Source organism: Oncorhynchus mykiss, chromosome 13 (genome assembly GCF_013265735.2).
Source record: "Oncorhynchus mykiss isolate Arlee chromosome 13, USDA_OmykA_1.1, whole genome shotgun sequence".
Taxonomy (NCBI): Eukaryota; Metazoa; Chordata; class Actinopteri; order Salmoniformes; family Salmonidae; genus Oncorhynchus; species Oncorhynchus mykiss.
Window position 1 is genome coordinate 18,253,248 of NC_048577.1, and position 25,305 is coordinate 18,278,552.

Consider the following 25,305-nt stretch of genomic DNA (forward strand, 5'->3'; position numbering starts at 1 on the left):
TTATTTCTACAATGAATATGCTTTATTTTCTTTTACAAAAAAAATCACTGTAGTCTAGAAATACAGGAGGCAAACAAGAAATAAAATGGGGGTGGGGGTGTATTTGCAGTTGTAATGAAAGCCTGGTCGTCAACAGCCAGTCTGAGAATAATAATACAAACACAAGTAAAACTACATCATGGATGTTAAAGCTTTTAACCAAATGAAATCACATTCTGCTCTTGAAGGGGGAGCAAAAAGCTCCACATCTCACATAGTTAATAGTAACACTGATTTCTGACCCACACACACACACTACCTATGGAGACATTGCTACAGGTATATGAACGGGAGAGGAGGTGCACACTGGGTATGATATGAAACATCAGCAAAAATACACAAGACAAAGAAGAAGAAAAATAAGTGTTTGTTTTCCGTTCACCAGGTTTGCCTCGTTAGGTTTTTATGTAACACGTACAGCACACCTACACGTCTTTCTGTTTAATACAGGTGCACACCTACACGTCTTTCTGTTTAATACAGGTGTACACCTACACGTCTTTCTGTTTAATACAGGTGTACACCTACACGTCTTTCTGTTTAATACAGGTGCACACCTACACGTCTTTCTGTTTAATACAGGTGTACACCTACACGTCTTTCTGTTTAATACAGGTGTACACCTACACGTCTTTCTGTTTAATACAGGTGTACACCTACACGTCTTTCTGTTTAATACAGGTGTACACCTACACGTCTTTCTGTTTAATACAGGTGTACACCTACACGTCTTTCTGTTTAATACAGGTGTACACCTACACGTCTTTCTGTTTAATACAGGTGCACACCTACACGTCTTTCTGTTTAATACAGGTGTACACCTACACGTCTTTCTGTTTAATACAGGTGCACACCTACACGTCTTTCTGTTTAATACAGGTGCACACCTACACGTCTTTCTGTTTAATACAGGTGTACACCTACACGTCTTTCTGTTTAATACAGGTGCACACCTACACGTCTTTCTGTTTAATACAGGTGTACACCTACACGTCTTTCTGTTTAATACAGGTGCACACCTACACGTCTTTCTGTTTAATACAGGTGCACACCCACACGTCTTTCTGTTTAATACAGGTGTACACCTACACGTCTTTCTGTTTAATACAGGTGTACACCTACACGTCTTTCTGTTTAATACAGGTGCACACCCACACGTCTTTCTGTTTAATACAGGTGTACACCTACACGTCCTTCTGTTTAATACAGGTGTACACCTACACATCTTTCTGTTTAATACAGGTGCTCACCGTGCATTACCCACTAATGTTCTTATCTAGTGTCTAAGGCACTTTAAAGAAACATGTCATTACAGCTGAGCTAACATTGGCGTAAAAGTCAAATGAAAGTGGCAGTTTCCATACATTACCCTCTTTTATACTGAACAGAGATGCCAAAGGAACAATAGAGAGCGCTGATGGATATGGACCTTCTGGGACGCTAAGAGTGGCTTAATAGTTTTAGAGCTTTGAGATGCTATCCCCAATAGAAGGCTGTTATATCTAGGAATACTAAGTGCTTGGTAGTTGGTGTGTCAACGTATTATAAGAGAGAGTTGGGGGTCCTACTTTGCTACCAAACCATGGCACAAACAAAGTGAGATGGCAGTCTCCCTTGCTCTGAGAAGTAGGCTTTAGCTAGCCAAACACGTTCAATCGAAGCTCTCATCATTCGTGTTGGACTAAGAGGCTGTATTGTACATCTTGTGACCACTCATGAGAGAAGCTTGGGGTTTCCTGGCTCCAGTTACAGGGGCATATGAACACTCATTGTGCAGTTATGTGCAGTTTCCAGCGATTCTCTGTGATACTTACGCCAGCGACCATCTATCTAAGCATACCACACTTCACTGCCTTCAACCCTTCTTCCTGAACAACAGGAAAAATAGTGTTCCAATTAGTCAAAATACAACAACAAAAAACGTCAATCATGACCTATGCGATTCCTATAAGAAGTCAGTTACCAATTGTTTTTAAAGTGTTGTGACGAGATGCTGTGGCAAGTGGAGAAAAGCTGTTCACAGTTAAAACTTCCACTTTTTTCTTCCAGAACAGGTCAGACTGTGTGAATCCACCATCTGGTTTCATTGTAGTGTTTAGAAGCGGAACAATAGTCTGTACATCAGGAAGAGACTCATGCAATGAGGGAAGCGGAGGCAGTCCATTGACCTCTGACCTATTGTTGAATAGGACTATCATCGGAGAGGACAGAGTTTTGTTAGGCCTGCTTTAAGCCAGGGGAGAGATGATGGCTTTACATTTGGTGACACACTTGTATTACAAGACAATATTTTGTTTAATGTGGAAGGAGGATGACAAAAGTGAACGTTTCCTAGTTTCGCTCCTTTCCTTGCAGTTTGGCGTTCAGGGGCATACACATACCTTACATACTCACATGTGCACACACGCATAGTTCATAAGTAAAAATCACTTGTACATAAGTTTACATATTCATTTAAGTGGAACACATAATTCCACGCCTAGGGAGGACTATATTAAGATCGTTGGGACACTCGCCGGGCCGAGCAGCTAGCCAGAGTAGAGTAGGAATATTGTTAGAGTAACATTAGAGTAAGGCAGAGTAAGCCGCTCAAGTGGGAGTAATTGTTTCGTCATCCCTAGGAAGGGAGCATTTCTGGGGGGTGGGGTGGTCTAGGTCGTATTCATTACAACACACCGTAGCAAAACGTTTGAAAGCATCTTTCAACGGAAAATGAAAACGAGCTGTTCTTATTAGTCAAATCCAGGTAGTCCTTCCCTGTTTCGGACTGTTTTCTTCTGTTTTGGTTCCTAATGAACAAGACCCTGGTTCTCCCTGCTGTTGACTCGTGGACAGGGACAGATGGAGAGGCTGAGGTGTTGTAGTCACCATGCTGCCAGGCTGGCTAATCGATAGGGTTGGTAGGATTAGCAGGGAGCGTCTATTCGGTCTGGTTGGAGGCTTGCGTGTCGTTGTGGTCGCTGGCGCGGCTGTCGGCGTCATCGTCAGAATTGTCCACGGAGGTTCCGTCGATCTGGAGCTGCCGGCTGCGGCCTGAACGGCTAGACGAGAAGCTGATGGGGCCTCCACGCCTGAGGAGAACAGGCAAATACATACATGGTCATTTATCACACCCACAGATCTATGATAGCGTGTGTCCTGTTGCATCTATATGAGTGTTGATGAACATGTACGGGAAATGATAACAATGAATGTCTTCTTTGTTTTAAAGAAACTGGCAGAGGGAACGCTGATGGGCATAAATAACTATGTGAAGTGTATGAGAGGCTGTACCTGAGGCGGTTCTTGAGTGTGTTGACTTCGCGGGTCAGGCCCTCGCTGGCCTCGGTGGCGTCGTCCAGCTCCCTCTGTAGTTTCCTACGGGAGGCGTTGGCTCTGGTAGCCTCCTCCTCAGCCTCCTCCAGCTGACGCTTCAGCTGCTTCATACGAGAGTTGGCCTTCTCCATCTGACAGGGGGAGAATTTGAATTTCAACGCACAATTCAACGTATTTACATAGCAAATTCAAGGGCCAATTCAATATTAAAACACAGAGAGCGAGAGAGCAAGAAAGAGAGACAAAAGGTGGGATAGAAATTGGAAAAACAAGGATGGAAATTAAAGTTTGAAGACAAAGGTTTGGGACAGACAGAAGAATTGAGAGAGAACCAAAGCTACTGAAGAGAGTGGGTGGGAATAGGAGAGAGAGAACCAAAGCTACTGAATAGCGTGGGTGGGAATAGGGGAGAGAGAGAGAGAACCAAAGCTACAGAAGAGCGTGGGTGGGAATAGGGGAGAGAGAGAGAGAACCAAAGCTACAGAAGAGCGTGGGTGGGAATAGGAGAGAGAGAGAACCAAAGCTACAGAAGAGCGTGGGTGGGAATAGGAGAGAGAGAGAACCAAAGCTACTGAATAGCGTGGGTGGGAATAGGGGAGAGAGAGAGAGAACCAAAGCTACTGAATAGCGTGGATGGGAATAGGGGAGAGAGAGAGAGAACCAAAGCTACAGAAGAGCGTGGGTGGGAATAGGGGAGAGAGAGAGAGAACCAAAGCTACAGAAGAGGGTGGGTGGGAATAGGAGAGAGAGAGAACCAAAGCTACAGAAGAGCGTGGGTGGGAATAGGAGAGAGAGAGAGAGAGATCCAAAGCTACAGAAGAGCGTGGGTGGGAATAGGAGAGAGAGAGAGATCCAAAGCTACAGAAGAGCGTGGGTGGGAATAGGAGAGAGAGAGAGAACCAAAGCTACAGAAGAGCGTGGGTGGGAATAGGAGAGAGAGAGAACCAAAGCTACAGAAGAGCGTGGGTGGGAATAGGAGAGAGAGAGAGAGAACCAAAGCTACAGAAGAGCGTGGGTGGGAATAGGAGAGAGAGAGAACCAAAGCTACAGAAGAGAGTGGGTGGGAATAGGAGAGAGAGAAAGAACCAAAGCTACAGAAGAGCGTGGGTGGGAATAGGAGAGAAAGAGAGAGAGAGCTTCAGCACAGATGACACAGAGACACTGATTATAGTGAATTAGTAGCTAACCTGGCATCCATGGCCTTTAACTCACCCTTTCTAAATGTCAGAACAGACTGTTTCAAGTTCACTGTGGACCCAAAACGACCACTCACCTGTTCCTTGTACTGGTCGGCATGGCGACGCTCGTCCTCCACCTGAATCACCACCTCTTTCAGCTTCTTCTCTGTGCGTCGGACGATCTTATTGGCTGCTGCCCTCTCCCTGAGAGGAAAAAGAGTGATAACAGGAAAGTGTGTAAATAGTGTACTACTGACTCATATCTAATGGGGACATACATTTGCATCAGGATGTAGTAAAAGACTCCACATTAGGCAACCTCATACACTACCATTCAAAAGTTTGGGGATCACTTAGACATTTCCTTGTTTTAAAAAAAAAAAATTTGTCCATTAAATAACCTCAAATTGATCAGAAATACAGTGTAGACATTGTTCATGTTGTAAATGACTATTGTAGATGGAAACGGCAGATGTTTTATGGAATATCTACATAGGCGTACAGAGACCCATTATCAGCAACCATCACTCCTGTGTTCCAATGGCACGTTGTGTGAGCTAATCCAAGTTTATAATTTGAAAAGGCTAATTGATCATTAGAAAACCCTTTTGCAATTATGTTAGCACAGCTGAAAACTGTTGTGCTGATTAAAGAAGCAATAAAACTGGCCTTCTTTAATTGAGTACCTGGAGCATCAGTATTTGTGGGTTTGATTACAGCCTCAAAATGGCCAGAAACAAAGAACTTTCTTCTGAAACTCGCCAGTCTATTCTTGTTCTGAGAAACGAAGGCTGTTCCATGCAAGAAATTGCCAAGAAACTGAAGATCTCATACAATGCTGTGTACTATTCCCTTCACAGAACAGTGCAAACAGGCTCTAACCAAAATAGAAAGAGGAGTGGGAGGCCCTGGTGCACAACAGAGCAAGAGGACAAGTACATTAGAGTGTCTAGTTTGAGAAACAGATGACTCCCAAGTCCTCAACTGGCAGCTTCATTAAATAGTACCCACAAAACACCCATCTCAACGTCAACAGTGAAGAGTTGCAAAAAAAAAGCCATATCTCAGACTGGCCAATGAAAATAAAATATTAAGATGGGAAAAAGAAAACAGACACTGGACAGAGGAAGAGTGGAAAAAAGTGTTATGGACAGACAAATCTAAGTTTGAGAGGGAACAGTTTATGACTGGGGTGGCTGGGGTCTTTGACAATTTTTAGTGCCTTCCTCTGGCACCGCCTGGTGTAGAGGTCTTGGATGGCAGGCAGTTTAGCCCCAGTGATGTATTGGGCCGTACGCACCACCCTCTAGTGCAGGGGTGTCAAAGTCAAATGGACGGAGGGCCAAATAAAAAAATCAGCTACAAGACGAGGGCCGGACTGTTCGAATGTTCATTGAAAAATTTTTAAATGACGCATATAGTCTAGTGAACCTAATTGAACCTACTGAAAACCTAACAAATATATTACAATATGATCAGATAAATAAAGCAATATTTTCTTATGGCTCTGTCAGTAATCTTTAATTTTCAACAGACACAAAAGACAAATTTCCTTTATATAAATATCCCCATAACATGAACATTAAATGAAAGAAACCGGTATTCAAGGCACCATCAGTAGACTATATTTTCTATTTTAGCAAAAGTGGGCTAAATTTACTTCAAAGAAAAAACAATAATAGCAATTTTCTATCATCCACTCAACTGAAATATTTTTAAAATATAATTGGATTGAAATACAAAAAAATAAAGTGCAAAAATCTATTAATCAAAAACAACACTTTGTTTAAGGAGAAGTAACATGCAGTGAAAACAAATATAAAATTTTAACTTTTAAACTTGAACTGAGTAAAAACTCTAAATATGTGATTGCACAGTAATGTTCACTTGTTTGAGGTTGAGGGTGATACTTGGTGGTGTCCCATCTTTTCCACAAGTTCATCAATGTTCGGGGTAAGGCTCTGAGCTGAAGAAATCCTCAGAATTGAGTGGAGGTGTTCAGCAGTAAGTCGACTTCTGTGTGATGTTTTGTTCAGGTTCATCAAAGAAAACAGTTGTTCACACAGGTATGTGCTGCCAAACATAGACAACGTTTGAGCAGCCTGGATGCGCAGCTGGGGCATTGTGCCGGGGAGGAAACGGGCGAACTCCGCAGCACCCACTGCCGCATATTTTGCCCTCAGTGCATCATTGCATTGGAGGTCAATCAACTCCATTTGGAGGTTTGGTGGTGAGCTTTCCACGTCAACAGCAAATGGGTTACCGAGCAGTTCCAACCTGCTTTTTTGTGCTTCAAAGTCAGCAAATCGGCGTCGAAAGTCAGCGGCAAGCATACCTATTTTATCAGCCAACTGTGTGCTCGGGAACGCACTGGTAGAGAGCTTCTCTTTCATGGTCTGGCAGCTGGGAATGTGGCTCAAATTTTCTTTCCGCATCTGCGTCTCCCACAGAGTCAGTTTGGTTTTAAATGCCTTCACTGTACTGTACATATCAGAGATGACACGATCCCGACCCTGCAGCTGCAAGTTTATTGCATTCAGATGACTCGTAATGTCACACAGAAAAGCCATTTCACACAGAAACATTTCGTCTCGGAGTTGTGTTGTGTCTTTCCCTTTGCTGTCCAAGAACAGACAAATCTCCTCACGAAGCTCGAAACATCTTTGAAGCACCTTTCCCTGGCTTAGCCATCGCACCTCTGTGTGATAAGGCAAATCACCATGCTCCGTTTCTAACTCCGTCAGAAATGCCTTGAACTGGCGGTGATTCAAACCTTTGGCTCTGATAAAGTTAACTGTGCGCGTGATGATGCTCATTACATGCTCAATTTTCAAGGCTTTACCGCACAACGCTTCCTGGTGTATGATACAATGATAAGCTGTCAGCTCACCTGTCGCGTTTTCCTCTTGCATCTTTTCCCGTATCTTCGCCACCAGTCCGCTCCTGTGTCCACACATCGCAGGTGCTCCGTCGGTTGTCAAACCCACGAGTTTTTCCCAAGGCAGCTCCATCTCATTTACACATCTTGACACCTCTTCATACAAATCATGCCCCGTAGTTGTGCCATGCATAGGACGTAAAGCCAAAAACTCCTCTGTCACGCTTAGGTTGGAGTCCACTCCGCGGATGAAAATTGACAACTGGGCAATGTCAGAAATGTCGGTGCTCTCATCCACAGCCAAGGAATATGCAATAAAATCTTTTCCCTTTTTCACAAGCTGCTCTTTTAGATTGATGGACAACTGGTCTACTCTCTCGGCAATGGTGTTTCTGCTCAGACTCACATTTAAAAAGAGTTGCCTTTTTTCTGGGCAAACTTCGTCACAAACTTTAATCATGCAGTTTTTGATGAAATCCCCCTCCGTAAATGGCCGGGCTGATTTAGCGATCTCTTCTGCCAAAATAAAACTGGCCTTTTGTAGCCTTTGTTCCATGTCCATATTCTTGTTTTTGTCCGCGTGTTTCGTTTCATAATGTCGTCTCAGATTATACTCTTTCAGTACCGCCACACTTTCTCCACACAGAAGACACACAGGTTTTCCAGCTACCTTCGTGAACATATACTCCGACTCCCACCTTGTTTGAAACCCCCGGTTCTCAGTATCCACCTTCCGTTTTGCCATTTTTGATGGGTATCTGAAAGTTAATTTTACTGTGATGCTGACGACTGCTGTGCCAATAAATATTGAAATGAAGCAGCCTACTGCTCGGTGCGTCACCTTTGCATTGTGGGAAATGTAGTATTGGTGCGTGTAAAAGATCTGCGGGCTGCCGGCTTGCTGCGGGCCGGTTCTAATAATAAATCAAGATCATCCCAGGGGCCGTAAAAAACCTTCTTGCGGGCCGGATGTGGCCCGCGGGCCTTGACTCTGACATATGTGCTCTAGTGCCTAGCGGTAAGAGACCGAGCAATTGCCGTACAGGCAGTGATGCAACCGGTCAGGATGCTCTCGATGTTGCAGCTGTAGAACCTTTTGAGGATCTCAGGACCCATGCCAAATCTTTTTAGTTTCCTGAGGGGGAATAGGCTTTGTCGTGCCCTCTTCACGACTGTCTTGGTGTGTTTAGACCATTTTAGTTTGTTGTTGATGTGGACACCAAGGAACTTGACGCTCTCAACCTGCTCCACTATAGCCCCGTTGATGAGAATGGGGGCGTGCCCGGTCCTCCTTTTCCTGTAGTCCACAATCATCTCCTTAGTCTTGGTTACGATGAGGGATAGGTTGTTATTCTGGCACCACCCGGCCAGGTCTCTGACCTTGTCGCTATAGGCTGTCTCATCATTGTCGGTGATCACGCCACTGTGTTGTGTCGTCTGCAAACTTAATGATGGTGTTGGAGTTGTGCCTGGCCATGCAGTCGTGGGTGAACAGGGAGTACAGGAGGGGACTGAGCACGCACCCCTGGGGAGCTCCAGTGTTGAGGATCAGCGTGGCAGATGTGTTGCTATCTACCCTCACCACCTGGGGGCGGCCCGTCAGGAAGTCCAGGATCCAGTTGTAGAGGGAGGTGTTTAGTCCCAGGATCCTTAGCTTAATGATGAGCTTTGAGGGTACTATGGTGTTGAACGCTGAGCATTCTCACATAAGCGTTCCTTTTGTCCAGGTGGGAAAGGGCAGTGTGGAATGCAATAGAGATTGTATCATCTGTGGATCTGTTGGGGCGGTATGCAAATTGGAGTGGGTCTAGGGTTTCTGGGATAATGGTGTTGATGTGAGCCATTACCAGCCTTTCAAATTGTGAGTGAGTGCTACGGGTCTGTAGTCATTTAGGCAGGTTTCCTTTGTGTTCTTAGGCACAGAGACTATGGTGGTCTGCTTGAAACATGTTGGTATTACAGACTCAATCAGGGACATGTTGAAAATGTCAGTGAAGACACTTGCCAGTTGGTCAGCACATGCCCGGAGCACACGTCCTGGTAATCCGTCTGGCCCCGCAGCCTTTTGTATGTCAACCTGTTTAAAGGTCTTACTCACGTCGGCGTGATCACACAGTCGTCCGGAACAGCTGATGCTCTCATGCATGCCTCAGTGTTGCTTGCCTCAAAGCGAGCATAGAAGTGATTTAGCTCGTCTGGTAGGTCGTGTCACTGGGCAGCTCGCGGCTGTGCTTCCCTTTGTAGTCTGTAATAGTTTGCAAGCCCTGCCACATAAGACGAGCGTCGGAGCCGGTGTAGTATGATTCAATCTTAGCCCCGTATTTACGCTTTGCCTGTTTGATGGTTCGTCGCAGGACTTCTTGTAAGCTTCCGGGTTAGAGTCCCGCACCTTGGAAGCGGCAGCTCTACCCTTTAGCTCAGTGCGAATGTTGCCTGTAATCCATGGCTTCTGGTTGGGGTATGTACGTACAGTCACTGTGGGGACGATATCCTCGATGCACTTATTGATAAAGCCAGTGACTGATGTGGTGTACTCCTCAATGCCATCGGAAGAATCCTGGAACATGTTCCAGTCTGTGCTAGCAAAACAGTCCTGTAGTTTAACATCTGCTTCATCTGACCACATTTTTACAGACTGAGTCACTGGTACTTCCTGCTTTAATTTTTGCTTATAAGCAGGAATCAGGAGGATAGAGTTGTGGTCAGATTTACCAAATGGAGGGCTAGGGAGAGCTTTGTACGTGTCTCTGTGGAGTACAGGTGATCTTTATTTTTTTTCCCTCTGGTTGCACATTTAACATGTTGATAGAAATTTGGTAGAACTGATTTAAGTTTCACTGCATTAAAGTCTCCGGCCACTAGGAACGTCGCCTTTGGGTAAGTGGTTTTCTGTTTGCTTATTTCCTTATACAGCTGACTGAGTGCGGTCTTAGTGCCAGCATCTGTCTGTTGTGGTAAATAAACAGCCACCAAAAGTATAGCTGAAAACTCTCTAGGCAAGTAGTGTGTTTGAACGGTACTGTATGTTTTCAACCCCCTAATGTTAAAGGTCCAATGAAGTCATATATATCTCAATATCAGATCATTTCTGGGTAACAATGAAGTACCTTACTGTGATTATTTTCAATTAAAATGGTCAAAACAAAAACAAAATAGCTTCTTAGCAAAGAGCAATTTCTCAAGCAAGAATTTTGCTAGGACTGTCAGGGGAAAACTTTTTGTTGTTGTTGTTATTGGCAGAAAAGTTTGGTACTCTTTCTTATTGGTCTATTAACTAATTTACCATATGGTGATGACACTAGGCAGGCAAAAATCCATCCCACCAAAATGGGCTGAAACTTCAAGCTGTCTTTATACTAAAAGGGCATTATCATAATTTTCACAATTTCACAGTATTATTCCAACCTCCTAGTGTGGAAATATATATACACAACACAGGAAGATCACATTTTTGACTGCACTGGGCCTTTAAAGGTCCAGATTTGGAGTAGTTTGTAATCTGATTATAGAACTGTGGTTAGGTGAAACTCCTACCTCTAGCGGTCTATTGAGTATGGGTAAATCATTAGAATGAGTATATGAGCTAGAGTCCACCTATTGAAGCCTACATTGAATTCTAGGTAACCTCCCATCTTTAAACTCTGACCCCCATTATGATGTCTATTTAGTACAGTATATAGAAGGCTTCTTACTTGGCCTCCTGCTCCAGTTGCTCCTCCAGCTGCAGTATCTTGGCCTCCAGGGCGGTGATGGCAGCCTTGAACTTGGACTTGACTGCCCCCTCTAGCTCTCCCAGCTTGGCCTTCAGCTCCTTGTTCTGCCTCTCCATTCCTTGACGGGCGTTCTCACTCTTCTGGGCCGCACTGCGCTCCCCAGCCAGCTCAGTGTTCAGGATGTCCACCTTGGGATAGAAATGGGAATAAAGGGAGAGAGGGTCACTCTTTGTCTATCTCTATATAAAACCGTTAGTTGTGGGTCCCAGGAAGTAGTCTGGTGTGCTACTTGTTAGTGCAGTTTATTATAGGCTACTCTCCAGACCATAGAGAGACTACATTCTATGGTCCAAGAATCGTCTCTGTGTATGAATGAATTTCAAAAGTACTTTCCTCTTGTCCGATCTCCTCCTCAAAACATCAAGAGACAATGGTGGTTTAAGGAGAGTTTTACCTGTTCTGTACCTTCATGAGCTGTGTACGTGTTTGACAATGTCAGAGTTGTACTGTACCTGCATGGTGGTCTTGCGGAAGCGGTCATTAAGCAGCTCCATGTTGCTCTGTTCCTCCTCTAGTTCCTCCTCCAGCTGTGAGATGCGGGCCTCCAGCCTCCTCTTCTCATCTAGCAGGGTCGACCTGACACAAACAAATTCATGATTCGGTGATGTGGTCGGTACAGAACAGAGCATAGAAATCAGGGGGGGAAGGCTGCTGGTTCACTTAAAGCAGCAGTATGTAACTGTTTGGGTGACCTGACCAAATTCAGATAGGAATGCGAGTTATAGATCTGTCATTCTCATTGAAAGCAAGTCTAAGAAGCAGTAGATCTGTTCTATGTGTGCTATTTCTATGCTTCCCGTTCTTAAGTTTCGTTTTTACGTCTTTTACTTTCAGTTTTGTACACCAGCTTCAAACAGCTGAAAATACAATATTTTGGGTTATTGAAAATATATTTCATAGCGGTTTGGATGGTACAATGATACATTGCTTGTTTTGTTACAGAAACTGAAATTAGGTGAACTGTTACAATGTTAGCAACCAGCGATTTCTGAATATTGCACCATTAAATCTGTAAAAATATCATGCTTGAATTTGATCATTAATCAGCGAAATGTAGCTACTCACTTTCCAGAGGCGCTATTTGAGATCTCGTCGGCCAGCTCGTCTCTCTCCTGCTCAGCGTGTCTACGGGCCCTCTCTGAAGCCGCCAGGTCCTCCTGCAGCTGTAGGATCTCAGCTTCCAGGCCCTTTAGTTTCTTCTCGTTCTCTTTAGACTGTGCAAAGATCTCATCACGGGATGCTCTGGCCTCCTCCAGCTCCCTCTGGTAGTCCTTCATCTGGGCCTGCAGGGGGCAGCAGCAAGGCAAAGAGTAAGACTGGTCTGGGGCAACAGTACAGGGTTAGGGGTCAACTCCATTTCAAATGAGATTTTCCTCAATACTCCTCTATGGCAGCATTTACACAGGCAGCCCAATTCTGATATTGTTTGCCACTAATTGGTCTTTTGACCAATCAGATCAATCTGTTGCCCATAATTGGGCTGCCTGTGTAAATGCAGCCTATGAGAAAATGTTTGAAATTCAGTTTTTCTTCCCGAATTGAAATAGAACCGACCCCAACCCCGTAGCTATACTGAATATAATAGTGTAAGGCCAGCGGGGAAGCTACAAATGAGTTTAGAGCATCAGGGATGTCATCTAAATACAGACGTTGGTAGTCCTGGACATATTCTAATCTAGGATACATTAAAGCTGACTATACAGTGGACAGACAAGCACAGATACCATACCTGAAGAGGCTGCCAGTCCATTTTATTGATAAAAGGATACAGGTGTAAAAAATAATATTGCTGATTATCAGAGATCAGACAACCAGGAGTTCCTAATTAATCAGGCAAAAAATATTGACTTTGTAGGGTTGCAAAATTCTGCTAACTTTCCCAAAATTCCCAGAATTCCTGGTTGGAAGATTCTTGGAATTTTGGAAAAGTTACCAGAATTTTGCAACAATATTTATAATCTACAGTTGAAATTGGAAGTTTACATACACTTAGGTTGGAGTCATTAAAACTAGTTTTTCAACCACTCCACAAATGTCTTGTTAACAAACTATATTTTTGGCAAGTCGGTTAGGACATCTACTTTGTGAATTTTTACTCTGATTAAATGTCAGGAATTGTGAAAAACCGAGTTTAAATGTAGTTGGCTAAGGTGTATGTAAACTTCCGACTTCAACTGCATAATACTACATAATAGCTCAGCACAACTTGAGAATGAACAAGCAAACACAAATCCTGTATGAAGTCTAACCTGTAGTTTTCTGAGCTGTTTGATGGCTTCATCTCTGGCCTTGTTGGATGCTTCTATTTGCCCCTCCAGGTCCTTGAGGTCCATCTCCAGCTTCTTCTTAGCTGCCACAGCCAGGGCTCTCTGCTTCCTCTCATCCTCCAGCTCTGCCTCCATCTCACGAACCTTGGGTCAGACAACAAGATATTACAGAGGGTTGAAAACACCAAGTAAGTGATGAAACCTAGTGAAGTTTGGGTTCTAGCTTGCTCGGATGTAATAACAGTTAGGGTGAAGATGGATGGGAAGTACACAATGAGTCCATAAGTTAAAGTTTTTGACCATATAATAATATGGTGATTATTTTCTCCGAACTGTTGGCCTAGCTAAATCAGCTGAGTTTCTATTAGAGGTCTGACTGTTACTCCCTAAACAGGGTCCTCTCTGCTCGTCTCTGTACCTGTTTGACCAGTGTCCTCTTCTTCTCCTCGTTCTGTTCGTCTCTGGCCTGCAGGTCCCTGTCGAACTGGGCCTTCATGGCCTGCATGTTGACCTCCAGACGCAGCTTGCCGTCCTCCGTGGCCTGCAGCTCGTCCTCCAGCTCCTCCAGCTGTGTCCTCATCTCCTCCACCTGCTGCTCCAGGGTGCGCTTCGACTTCTCCAGCTCATGGACCTACACACAGGGGGACGTGGAGAGACTGTTAGCAGCAACATCTCTTTTCTGGGTCTTCCTATGGGAAGCCATCCCATAGGATTAGTCAAACAAATTCTCACTCAAAGCAAAAATCTGAGGTGGGTGGACAGCGTTATTTTAAAATTAAGTAATTTACAGAAGGCTTCTGGTAAGGTGTGTAAGGTCTCCAACAACATTTAGGAAACACTACCAGCTCCTGTAACACAGTCATTCTCACTCATTCTGTGGTGGGTGGATTGGTGGCCATATTGGAAGAAACATACGAAAACCTGTACATTTTGGTTCTATCAATCCTCATTGGATGAGCCTAGCCAAGTCAAGGCTTAGGACTGGGTTGTATAAGGTATTTGAGAACCTTCAGCTCCTGTACGGGGGGTTTAAACTACGTACGCTCTTGCCCACGTCGTCCTTGGAGCTCATCAGGTCCTCCATCTCAGTCCTCAGCTGCTTGTTGAGCCTCTCAAACTCCTCCTTGGCCTCCAGGGCCTCGTCCAGAGCCCGGGCCATAGACAGAGCCTTAGTCTCCTTCTCCCTGGCCTCAGCCTCGGCCTTGTCACGCTCCTCAGCATAGCGGGCAGAAATGGTCTTCTCCTCAGCCAGGAGCTAATATAGAGGGAGAAGATAGTGATTAAGATGGCAGATCTACTTTTATTTTGCAAAGAGGGAAGAAGGAGATAAGCAAAGGTGAGAGGAGGGAGAAAAGGAAGTGAGATAGAGGAAAAGATGGAGATGATATGATACCTGGTCAAACTTCTTCTGCTTCTTCTCCAGGTTGGAGACAATGGTCCTCTGGTGGTCCAGGTCCACCATGAGGTCGTCCAGCTCCTGCTGCAGGCGGGTCTTGGTTTTCTCCATCTTGTCAAAGGCGGAGGCTTTCTCCTCCAGCCGCTGGCTGGTCAGCTCCATGTCCTTCTGCAGCTTCCTCTTCACCTCCTCCAGAGACTCCAGGGTCCCCACGTCCTCATCCAGCTTCTTCCTAGACTCAAACAGCTAGATAGAGAAGACAATGGTGTTCATATTATATACTTTTTCTGTGGTTCTTACATGAGGAAATGAGGGTCACAGCTTTGTGAGTGAGCATTTGATATACAGAAAATGACAGTGGTCTTTAAAAAAAACACACATTACTGATCTTAGTGTTGGGGAAGCTACTATGAAAATATATTTTACCAAGCTACCAATTACTTCACATTGAAAGAAGCTAAGCTACGTTAAAGCTACCCTTAAGACAAATATAGTTTCCTTAACTAAAGTGACTTTAAAAAAGTACAGTGCCTTGCAAAAGTATTCACCCCCTCGGCGTTTTTCCTAATTTGTTGCATTACAACCTGTAATTCAAATGGATTTTTATTTGGAATTCATGTAATGGACATACACAAAATAGTCCAAATTGGTGAAGTGAAATATATATATATATTTTTTTTTTTAAACAACAGAAAAGTGGTGCTTGCATACTGTATGTATTCCCCCCTTCTGCTAAATTAGATCTGGTGCAACCAATTACCTTCAGAAGTCACATATTTAGTTAAATAAAGTCCAAACCTCAATCCAATTGAGAATCTGTGGTATGACTTAAAGATTGCTGTACACCAGCAGGAACCCATCCAACTTGAAGGAGCTGGAGCAGTTTTGCCTTGAAGAATGGGCAAAAATCCCAGTGGCTAGATGTGCCAAGCTTATAGAGACATATCCCAAGAGACTTGCAGCTGTAATTGCTGCAAAAGGTGGCTCTACAAAGTATTGACTTTGGGGGGGTTCTTAGTTATGCACGCTCAAGTTTTGTGTTTTTTGTCTTATTTCTTGTTTGTTTCACAATAAAAAATATGTTGCAACTTCAAAGTGGTAGGCATGTTGTGTTAATCAAATGATACAAACCCCCAAAATATATATTTTAATTCCAGGTTGTAAGGCAACAAAATAGGAAAAATGCCAAGGGGGTGAATACTTTCGCAAGGCACTGTAGTTCACTATGTGAAGGAACATTTTATGTTTGTGCTTTTCTAATAACCAATTTGACTGGGTTCATGCAAGTGACTGATTCATTGTGCCTGGGAGGAACCCTCACTATCAGTATATGCAATTTAGCAGTACGCCCAGAACATTGTTTTGAGAACGGAAAGGGATATCTCAGTTTCAAGGTCTCAGCTTGGAGAGAAGAAGCCTCGTGAGGTATTGGTCTGTCACATGCATAAATGATGAATTCATTATGAATAATCTAAATCATAACTTGTCTGTGTAAGCAGTATATAAGAGATCTAACGGGACTGCCCTGATAGAGCTCACTTCAGACCGGTAATTTAGTTTGACTGTGACCTATCCAGCTTGCTGTTAATATGATTCATTTAAGATTGAATTCAGGTGTCCCTGGTGGTAATTTCCATGACAACTACATCCAAACTACTTTTTGCAAGAATAGATCACTTTGGGGTCATATGCTAACAGAATGTGTTATTTAGCCTATTAAACAAATGATGTTCCAAGAGAGAATTAGGCAGGTCTGATGCTGAAAAATAAAACATTTATTACCTAACTACTGACAACACTACCTAGATGTGAATTTAGTTCAACTACCACCAAGCTACTACAAAATGTAGTTAAATTACTAGCAGAACTACATGTAGTTTACTTCCCCCCAACACTGTATTCAACTTATACCTGAGGTACATACCTGAGCCTGCAGCGTGGCCAGTTGTTTCTCCAGGTTCCTGCGGGCCTCCTCGTCCTCCTCCTGCTGCTCCTGCAGGGTACTCTTGTCCTCCTCCAGCTGACGGATACGAGAGCTCAGGTTCAGCTTCTGACGAGTCTCCTCCTGGAGCAGCTCCTACACACACACACACACACACACACACACACACACACACACACACACACACACACACACACACACACACACACACACACACACACACACACACACACACACACACACACACACACACACACAAGGTGGTAAAAAATAAAAAAAAGTTGTTTTTACAGTAGATTAGCATTATCAAAAAAAAAAAAAAAAAAAAATATATTTATATAGCCCTTCGTACATCAGCTGATATCTCAAAGTGCTGTACAGAAACCCAGCCTAAAACCCCAAACAGCAAGCAATGCAGGCAATTATCTACAAGTCTACAAGCAAAGCAAGCAATTATCTACAAGTGTCTCCAATAATGAATTGCTTCCAAAGCATATTACAATACCTCCAACTTCGATTTCAACTATTAGAGCATGTAATGGCTTGGTGACGTATAAGGAGTCTCTGCTCACCTGTGTGTCCTGTAACGCACTCTCCAGGCCTGCTGAATCCTTCGCCAACTTGATTCCCTTCTTCTCAGCATCCTCCAGCAGGGCGGAGACAGTGTCCAGTTCCGTCTACAGACAAAGGTCAATAAATATCTCTTCATATTCACATTAAAACATTTTCACTCCCATTTTGATAAACCAATGGACTTCAACACATAGTGATGACGACAGACAGACAGCGTGGTCCATTGACTTGCCCTCTAACCTGCAGTTTGTGTGTGCGGTCGGCCAGTTCTACTTTAGCCCTCTCTCCCTCGGTGGCTCGGGCCATGAACTCCTGCAGCTGAGCCTCCATCTTCTTCCTCTTGTGTTCTGACTCTGTCTTGGCCTGCTGAAGCCCCTTCACCTCGCTCACCAGCTCCTTGTTGTCACTCTCCAGAGTACACTTGTTCTTCTCCAGGTTGGACTTGAACTGCAGCGGAAAGAGGGGGGAGAGGGGTTGTGGTATACATTGGGGACATGAGAGAATTTTACAGAGGGTATGTTGGATAGGCCTGTCCTCTTGGCTTGCTTAGCAAATAAGTGATAGTGTAGTGCTAATACTGTATGAGATTACGTTATGTAGACAGATCTATTTTCTCAGGTGGCGACCAATGATTTATATGTACATTAGATGACTGATAGGGGTCGCTGTGTTGAAGCCACTGTGCCTCCATCTTGGGAGTGTAAAAAATATATTTTAGAAGCTATAGAAATGCATTTATTAATGTCTACATTCATTTTTTCCATGTGTATTATATTAGAAACACCTTAATGCATACAATTATATTATATTAAAAGATAAACATACGTTTTTTAATTAAAATAAAATATAAAAATACAGTTTACTTTTTAGAGAGTACTAATGTTACTGTCCCCATGACAACACTTAAATACATGTCAATTTGTCCTTGTCCCATTTCATTTAAATACTGTAGAATTCCACTCATTCCTATGGAGGACTGCTCCTACTGGGGAGTCCCAATATGGCCGACCAGTGGCTTCAAAGCCTCTCAATGGCCAATACATAGCATCAGCAATCTAGGGTTTATATACATCGTTGGAGGAGATCCACTCTCTTGACCTGCTAAACATGTGTGTTGCTACTACTGTCTAACGACGTTATGGTTGGCAGGTGCCATGTCTGATGGTGGACCTAGCCTCTAGGCCTGCTAAACATGTAATGAGACATGTTACTAGATGATTGACAGGTGTATTGTCTTTGATTATAGACCCACCCTCTTGGCCTGCTCCAAATTCTCAGACAGCTCCTCCAGGGCAGTGGAGTGTCTCTGTCTCATCTCCTGGACCTGAGACTCGTGGTTCTTGGTCTCCTCGTCGATGGCCTTCTTCAGCTCAGCCACCTCCTGCTCTCGCTTGGTCCTGAGAGGAAAGAAAGGAGAAGAGAGAGGGGTTAGAAAGGAAGGTAGACTCATAAAAGACACCTCACTGAGATGCTGTGTCTCTCCATAGCCCTCATGCAGTTACACACGCAGGTACTTTGCCAAACTATGACAGTGCCACTTTTTCAGTGCGACTCTACACCGGTTCTTTATCCATTTCTAAAAGCACCAAAAATAAACATATTGGGACTACAGTAAACATATAAGCGTATCAGCGCAGCAGAGAGCAGTACATCTGACAAGCAGTGTCCCAGTACCTGAGCTCCTGCTGGGCAGCGGTGGTATCCAGAGTGTCCTCCAGCTCAGTCTTCAGAGCCTCCAGCTCCTCACTGAGGTCCCTCTTGACTTTCTCCGCCTTGTTCCTGGACACCTTCTCTGACTCCAGGTCCTCCTGCAGCTCTGACAGCTGGGCCTGCAGCTCCCGCACAGCTTTTAGAGCGTTGTTCTTCTGGGCCGCCTCGTCATCACCCCTGGTACACACGCACACACAACAAACCAATCAATTCCAAAATCAATTCCAAACAGCAACATAGAAATCGTTAGATTAGCTGGCTAATGCCAGGATACATTCCATTTAAATTAAGAGGTGAGAAATCATGTTAACTGTGGGGAGTTCATCTGAGCAGTGCTTTTATAGTACCAGAGATGTCCAAATGTTAGGATCATTTTGGGTAAAACTATGGTACACAAAACTGGTACATGAAATCACTGCAGATTCTCTAAAATCCCCCAAAATTGCTGATCATTTCAAAATCATACAGGCCCTAGCAAGTGAGACTGCAGCGTGGTGACAAAATCCCAGTGAACACAGGGTGGCAGTGTGATCGACCTTACAGCGGGTGAGCTCATGGAGGACCTGTGGGTGTTAGTCAGCCTGCCGTGTTTGTTGTGTGTGTCTGAGCAGTGAGTTTCTTGACCGTGTCTGTCTGTGCCTTTCTCTGTCAGTAAAAATACCATTGCGAGCGAGGCCATAGTGAGATTGAATATGTGTTGTTGCTGGCAGTTAGGCTAGATTAAACTATTATTATTATTATGGATTCTGACACATACTCACTCTAACATATCCAACCCTGGATTGTTAATTAGACTCATTCTGTCATTTCTTGTTTTGATTATTCATTATTTGTGTATGTGTATTGTATTTGAGAGACATTCTACTGTACTGTTGGAGCTAGTAACAAAAGCATTTCACTGCACCTGCTATAACACCTGCAAATCTGTGTACCGACCAATAGACTTTGATTTGACTCCTGAGCCCTGCCTGCATTCCTTAAGACATTCCTGCTTTAGAGCTTCTGAAGAGGCCTGTCCCATTGCCAGGACCAAATAATGACTCCATGTTCAATTAGGTATTACACTGATGAAGCCATGGATAGCAATATAGCTACTAATGAGTCATTATAGTCAAATAGCAACTGTCTAGACTATGGTAATTCAATAGCCCTACAATTATAAACAGTCATAAAATTCCAACTGAAATACTGTAGCCTAAGTAACGGTTTAATCAACTAGCCTATGACCATGTGATGATTTCAGAAGGTCATTTAGGGGATACTGTTTTCACTACAGTCTACACCTGAATTCACTACAGTCTACACCTGAATTCACTACAGTCTACACCTGAATTCACTACAGTCTACACCTGAATTCACTACAGTCACCACCTGAATTAGCTACAGTCACCACCTGAATTCGCCACATCTAAATGATTGGACTTCCCCTTCATGCCAATGACATCTGTTGCACCCAGAGGAGGAGCTCATTAGTATGTGGTCTCAGTTTCCCTAATCAAAAGGGACTTAATTGAACGTGACACCAAATGCGTTGCTCATGAATATTCTCCACTAAATTAGGTCTGAATTGGCTTTGGATTACAAAGAATGTTAAATGAACAATCAAGCTAAATTGAGGTAATGCTTGGATGCAAGTTGACACTCATCTTCCAAGAGACAGGTCTTTTTCGAGACATATCTGGTAATGTTTTCCTTGAGTCCAGCAGCCCTATTCAGAAGCTATTAAAAATAAACGTCTGTGAAGTACAAACAGATTCCGTGACCAATTCCCTTTGAGGTGTGAGACGATCCGTCATGGCTGCCATGCCCAAGCTGAGATTCCTTTTCCTTTCCGTTGGAAAATGCAGTGAGAGACTTGGATGGAGCACATCATCAATCTCTATCAATCTGCCTCAGAGTGTGCGTGTATGTTAAATGACTCTAGTGAGGGTGATAGCCAGCATACCAGCACGCACTGCACTAAGGAAGGCATTAGTTTAGTTTAAAGTGAACCGATGCCACTGAACAACTAAGCAGCTGGACTGTGTGGCTGCTTTTAATATTTAGGTCAAAGCCAACATGAGGGTATGTGCCCATATGAAAAAATACTATAGTATACTATGGTTAAATAATATTGTATTCACTGTAGTTTTTTGCAGACTTTACTGTAGTGGAACTAGTAACATAAAAATGTTGCTGCACCTGCTATAACACCTGCAAATCTGTGTATATACCATAGTCATTACTGTAGGTTTTTTGTGGAGTGTAGTACTTTTGTGAACATGACTATAGTGTTTTTGTGGTCTGTAGTATACTGTAGTATTTACTATAGTATTCTATAGTATGCTATAACATTCTATAGTAAGTACTAAACATGATTGAGGTATACTACTGTGTAATATAGTATTCTACAGTATACTACACAATTCTATACTAAGTTCTACACACAATCGAGGGATTCTACAGTGTGTAATATAGTATTCTATAATATACTACACAATTCTATAGTAAACTGTGGTATTTTTTTAATGTATGTGTGTGTGTGTGTGTGTGTGCGCGCCCGCTGGGTCTCAACTGCTTGGGCCCTGTAGAGTGGACTGTTGCTATGGGGACAGGCGATGGAAGTGGGAGTATATGTGTGGGTGCACATTTAGCCGGTATGGTTTACTGGACCACAGTGGTGGCCGGGCAGGTTGGGCCGGTTGCCATAGGAACTGGCAACATGCACGGTACAGGCTTGCATGGTGGGCAAAGCTTATCTAGTCATCATCTATTCCCCTTATTGATCCAGGTAGCGTTCACATGGTACATCCTCCATTTCATTCGATTTCACCGTTTCAAAACATATTCTCTTGTATGGTGCAAACTGAACACAACCCATGAACGTTCCTGAGAATCCATTTTGGGGCTGGAGGGGGAGTATCTCACCTGGACAGAGCGGCCTGTAGCTCCTCCTCCTTCTTGGCCAGCTGGGTCTTGAGCTCCTCTATCTGGGCCTGCAGCTCAGCTATCTGGTCCTGGAGGTCCGTGGTCTCAGCGTCTAGCTTCCTCTTGGCCTTCTCCAGCTCCTGGCGAGTCTTCTCCTCCTTCTTCAGGCGCTCTGTTGACACACACACACACACACACACACACACACACACACACACACACACACACACACACACACACACACACACACACACACACACACACACACACACACACACACACACACACACACACACACACAAGGTGGTGGAAAATAGATGTAGGCCCAGTACTCAAAAGTTTCCACTCCAACATTCCACTTAAGCAGTAGTAACCAGATTCTTCCGCTTGGTAAACCATTAAGTCATTGTGGTGTCCGAACTGAAATGGAATTCCTATGCATACACAGAATCACACTACCAGAGAAGTCTTAATCTTATCCAGTCTGTAGTCTTATCTTAATGTTATTATATGCAGTTGAACGTCTGCCATGTTGAGGGAGTTCCACAACTAGTCTTTCCTGGATTTCTTGCATCATCAAAAGGCTTTGGAGAAGAATGCCTGACAGGAAGGACCTTGGACCTTCTCCTCCAATGAAGGCAGAGAAAGAGAGCAAGGAAGAAAGAGAGCAAGGAAGAAAGAGAGCAAGGAATCGAGGAGACCAATCGAGGAAAAGCCACAGTGAAGCCTTTACCTTCCAGGTCGACCATCATCACCTCCTGCTTGTTCTTGACCTTGCCCAGGTTCTTGGCCTTCTCCTCCTCCTCCGTCAGCTGGGAGGTCATCTCGGCCACACGGTCGTCCAGCAACTTCTTCTCCTGTTGGGTGGAGAGAGGAGAGGAGAGATGTTTTCTACAACAGGGATCTGCAATGTGTGGCTTCAGAGCCGCATGTGGTTCTTTAGCGTCCCTTTCATGGCATCTTCTAATAAATAATTTGTATCAGATTAAGATAATCTTAAACATCTCTACCAGGGCTCTATACAAGTCTAATCCCTAATTTATGTTTTCCGCTTCAATCAAACGCACAGGGTTCCGCATTCAGTGTTGGTGCAGACAGGAGGGGACATTCTATAATGCCTATTCTGGTTTTATTTGAGAGGACCTAGCAGATGGTTGGACGATGTGGAAGTAGAATGTATAAATTAGTCTTAAGTGAGCCCTCTTCTCTGACCTTGAGGAACTTGGAGTTCTGGTCCTCCAGCAGTAGAATGTCCTCCTCCATCTTCTTGATCTTGGCCTCGGCTGTCACCTTCTCCAGCTGAAGCTTCTGCCTGGCTGCCTCCTCTTCATCTAACTGCTCCTCTAGATCCTATGGATAGACAATGGACATACGTTCAACCAACAGAGACACTCAGTATCTTCAGCGCAAGGATATGTATTGCAATGCTGAAGTTACCAATAGTTTTAGTCAGAATGAATTCCATCTAAACCAACATTAACTCATCAACTGATTTTTTTTGTGTGTGTGTGTGTGTGTGTGTGTGTGTGTGTGTGTGTGTGTGTGTGTGTGTGTGTGTGTGTGTGTGTGTGTGTGTGTGTGTGTGTGTGTGTGTGTGTGTGTGTGTGTGTGTGTGTGCGTGCGTGTCCATGCTGCATCCATATGTGCATATATGGGTCTCTCTCTCTGACCTGGATGTGGGACTGCATCTTCTTCTTCTCGTTCTGCATGCTCTGGTTCCTCTCCTCTTCCTCCTCCACTCTGGACTCCAGGTCGTGGAGGATCTCCTCCAGCTCCTGCTTCTTAGCGGCCAGGCGGGCCCTCATCTCCTCTGCCTCGGCAAACAGCTCCGTCTCCGCCTGCAACTGCTCTGCAAGGATATTCTTCTCCTCTAAGAGCTGTGGGGGACACAGAAGATAGAGAGCAAAGTTTACCTACGCTTCTTTTCTAGATGTTATTCGATTAGAATGTCGAAAGGTCAAATCTCCTCAAGTCTACAAAAAAGGTGCTCTCTAGAACCAAAAAGGGTTCTTTGGCTGTCCCCATAGGAGAACCCTTTGAAGAACCCCTTTTGGTACAAGGTAAAAAGAACCCTTTTGGGTTCCATGTAGAACCCTTTCCACTAGAGGTCGACTGATTTTTCAACGCCGATTATTGGAGGACCAAAAACCGCCGATACCAATTAACCGGACGATTTTTATATATATATTTGGAATAATGACAATTACAACAATACTGACTGAACACTTTTATTTTAATTTAATATAATACATCAATAAAAATCTATTTAGTCTCAAATAAATAATGAAACATGTTCAATTTGGTTAAATAGTGCAAAAACACAGTGTTGGAGAAGAAAGTAAAAGTGCAATATGTGCCATGTAAAAAAGCTAACGTTTAAGTTCCTTGCTCAGAACATGAGAACATATGAAAGAAAGCTGGTGGTTCCTTTTAACATGAGTCTTCAATATTCCCAGTTAAGAAGTTTTAGGTTTTAGTTATTATTATAGGAATTATAGGACTATTTTTCTCTATACCATTTGTATTTCATATACCTTATAGGCACTATAGTATTGCCAGCCTAATCTTGGAAGTTGATAGGCTTGAAGTCATAAACAGCGCTGTGCTTCAAGCATTGCGAAGAACTGCTGGAATATGCAGGAAAGTGCTGTTTGAATGAATGCTTACGAGCCTGCTGCTGCCTACCACCGCTCAGTCAGACTGCTCTATCAAATATCAAATCATAGACTTAATTATAATATAATAAACACACAGAAATACGAGCCTTAGGTCATTAATATGGTCAAATCCGGAAACTATAATTTCGAAAACAAAATGTTTATTCTTTCAGTGAAATACGGAACCGTTCGGTATTTTATCTAACGGGTGGCATCCTTAAGTCTAAATATTCCTGTTACATTGCACAACCTTGAATGTTATGTCATAATAATGTAAAATTCTGGCAAATTAATTACAGTCTTTGTTAGGAAGAAATGGTCTTCACACAGTTCGCAACGAGCCAGGCGGCCCAAACTGCTGCATATACCCTGACTCTGCTTGCACAGAACGCAAGAGAAGTGACATAATTTCCCTAGTTAATAATGCCTGCTAACATTAATTTATTTTAACTTGCAGGTTTAAAAATATATACTTGTGTATTGATTTTAAGAAAGGCATTGATGTTTATGGTTAGGTACATGACAATGCTTTTTTGATTGATTGTTTTTTATAAAATAAGATTAATGCTAGCTAGCAACTTACCTTGGCTCCTTGCTGCACTAGCGTAACAGGTAGTCAGCCTGCCACGCAGTCTCCTCGTGGAGTGCAATGTAATCGGCGCCGACACAA

At 43.6% G+C, this 25,305-nt stretch overlaps 1 protein-coding gene across 14 annotated transcripts in view; it reads right to left on the minus strand.

The window, feature by feature from the left end:
• The window catches only part of LOC110485800 (myosin-10), a 93,018-nt gene continuing 67,713 nt past the window's right edge, over positions 1 to 25,305 (minus strand). For 13 of the 14 annotated variants that reach the window (XM_036940464.1, XM_036940461.1, XM_036940458.1 and 10 more), the window contains 19 exons: positions 23,649 to 23,855; positions 23,191 to 23,328; positions 22,712 to 22,835; positions 21,979 to 22,150; positions 19,036 to 19,248; positions 18,614 to 18,758; positions 17,602 to 17,808; positions 17,361 to 17,465; positions 16,771 to 16,923; positions 14,844 to 15,092; positions 14,493 to 14,705; positions 13,869 to 14,081; positions 13,433 to 13,594; positions 12,249 to 12,466; positions 11,636 to 11,759; positions 11,103 to 11,311; positions 4,628 to 4,736; positions 3,313 to 3,485; positions 1 to 3,110 (listed from right to left, as the gene is read on the minus strand). In XM_036940464.1, coding sequence (XP_036796359.1) covers positions 2,960 to 3,110; positions 3,313 to 3,485; positions 4,628 to 4,736; positions 11,103 to 11,311; positions 11,636 to 11,759; positions 12,249 to 12,466; positions 13,433 to 13,594; positions 13,869 to 14,081; positions 14,493 to 14,705; positions 14,844 to 15,092; positions 16,771 to 16,923; positions 17,361 to 17,465; positions 17,602 to 17,808; positions 18,614 to 18,758; positions 19,036 to 19,248; positions 21,979 to 22,150; positions 22,712 to 22,835; positions 23,191 to 23,328; positions 23,649 to 23,855 — 3,285 coding nt within the window. In that variant the 3' untranslated portion in view covers positions 1 to 2,959. The remainder of the gene's footprint in view (positions 3,111 to 3,312; positions 3,486 to 4,627; positions 4,737 to 11,102; positions 11,312 to 11,635; positions 11,760 to 12,248; positions 12,467 to 13,432; positions 13,595 to 13,868; positions 14,082 to 14,492; positions 14,706 to 14,843; positions 15,093 to 16,770; positions 16,924 to 17,360; positions 17,466 to 17,601; positions 17,809 to 18,613; positions 18,759 to 19,035; positions 19,249 to 21,978; positions 22,151 to 22,711; positions 22,836 to 23,190; positions 23,329 to 23,648; positions 23,856 to 25,305) is intronic. The other variant, XR_005035472.1, reaches the window with a different exon arrangement.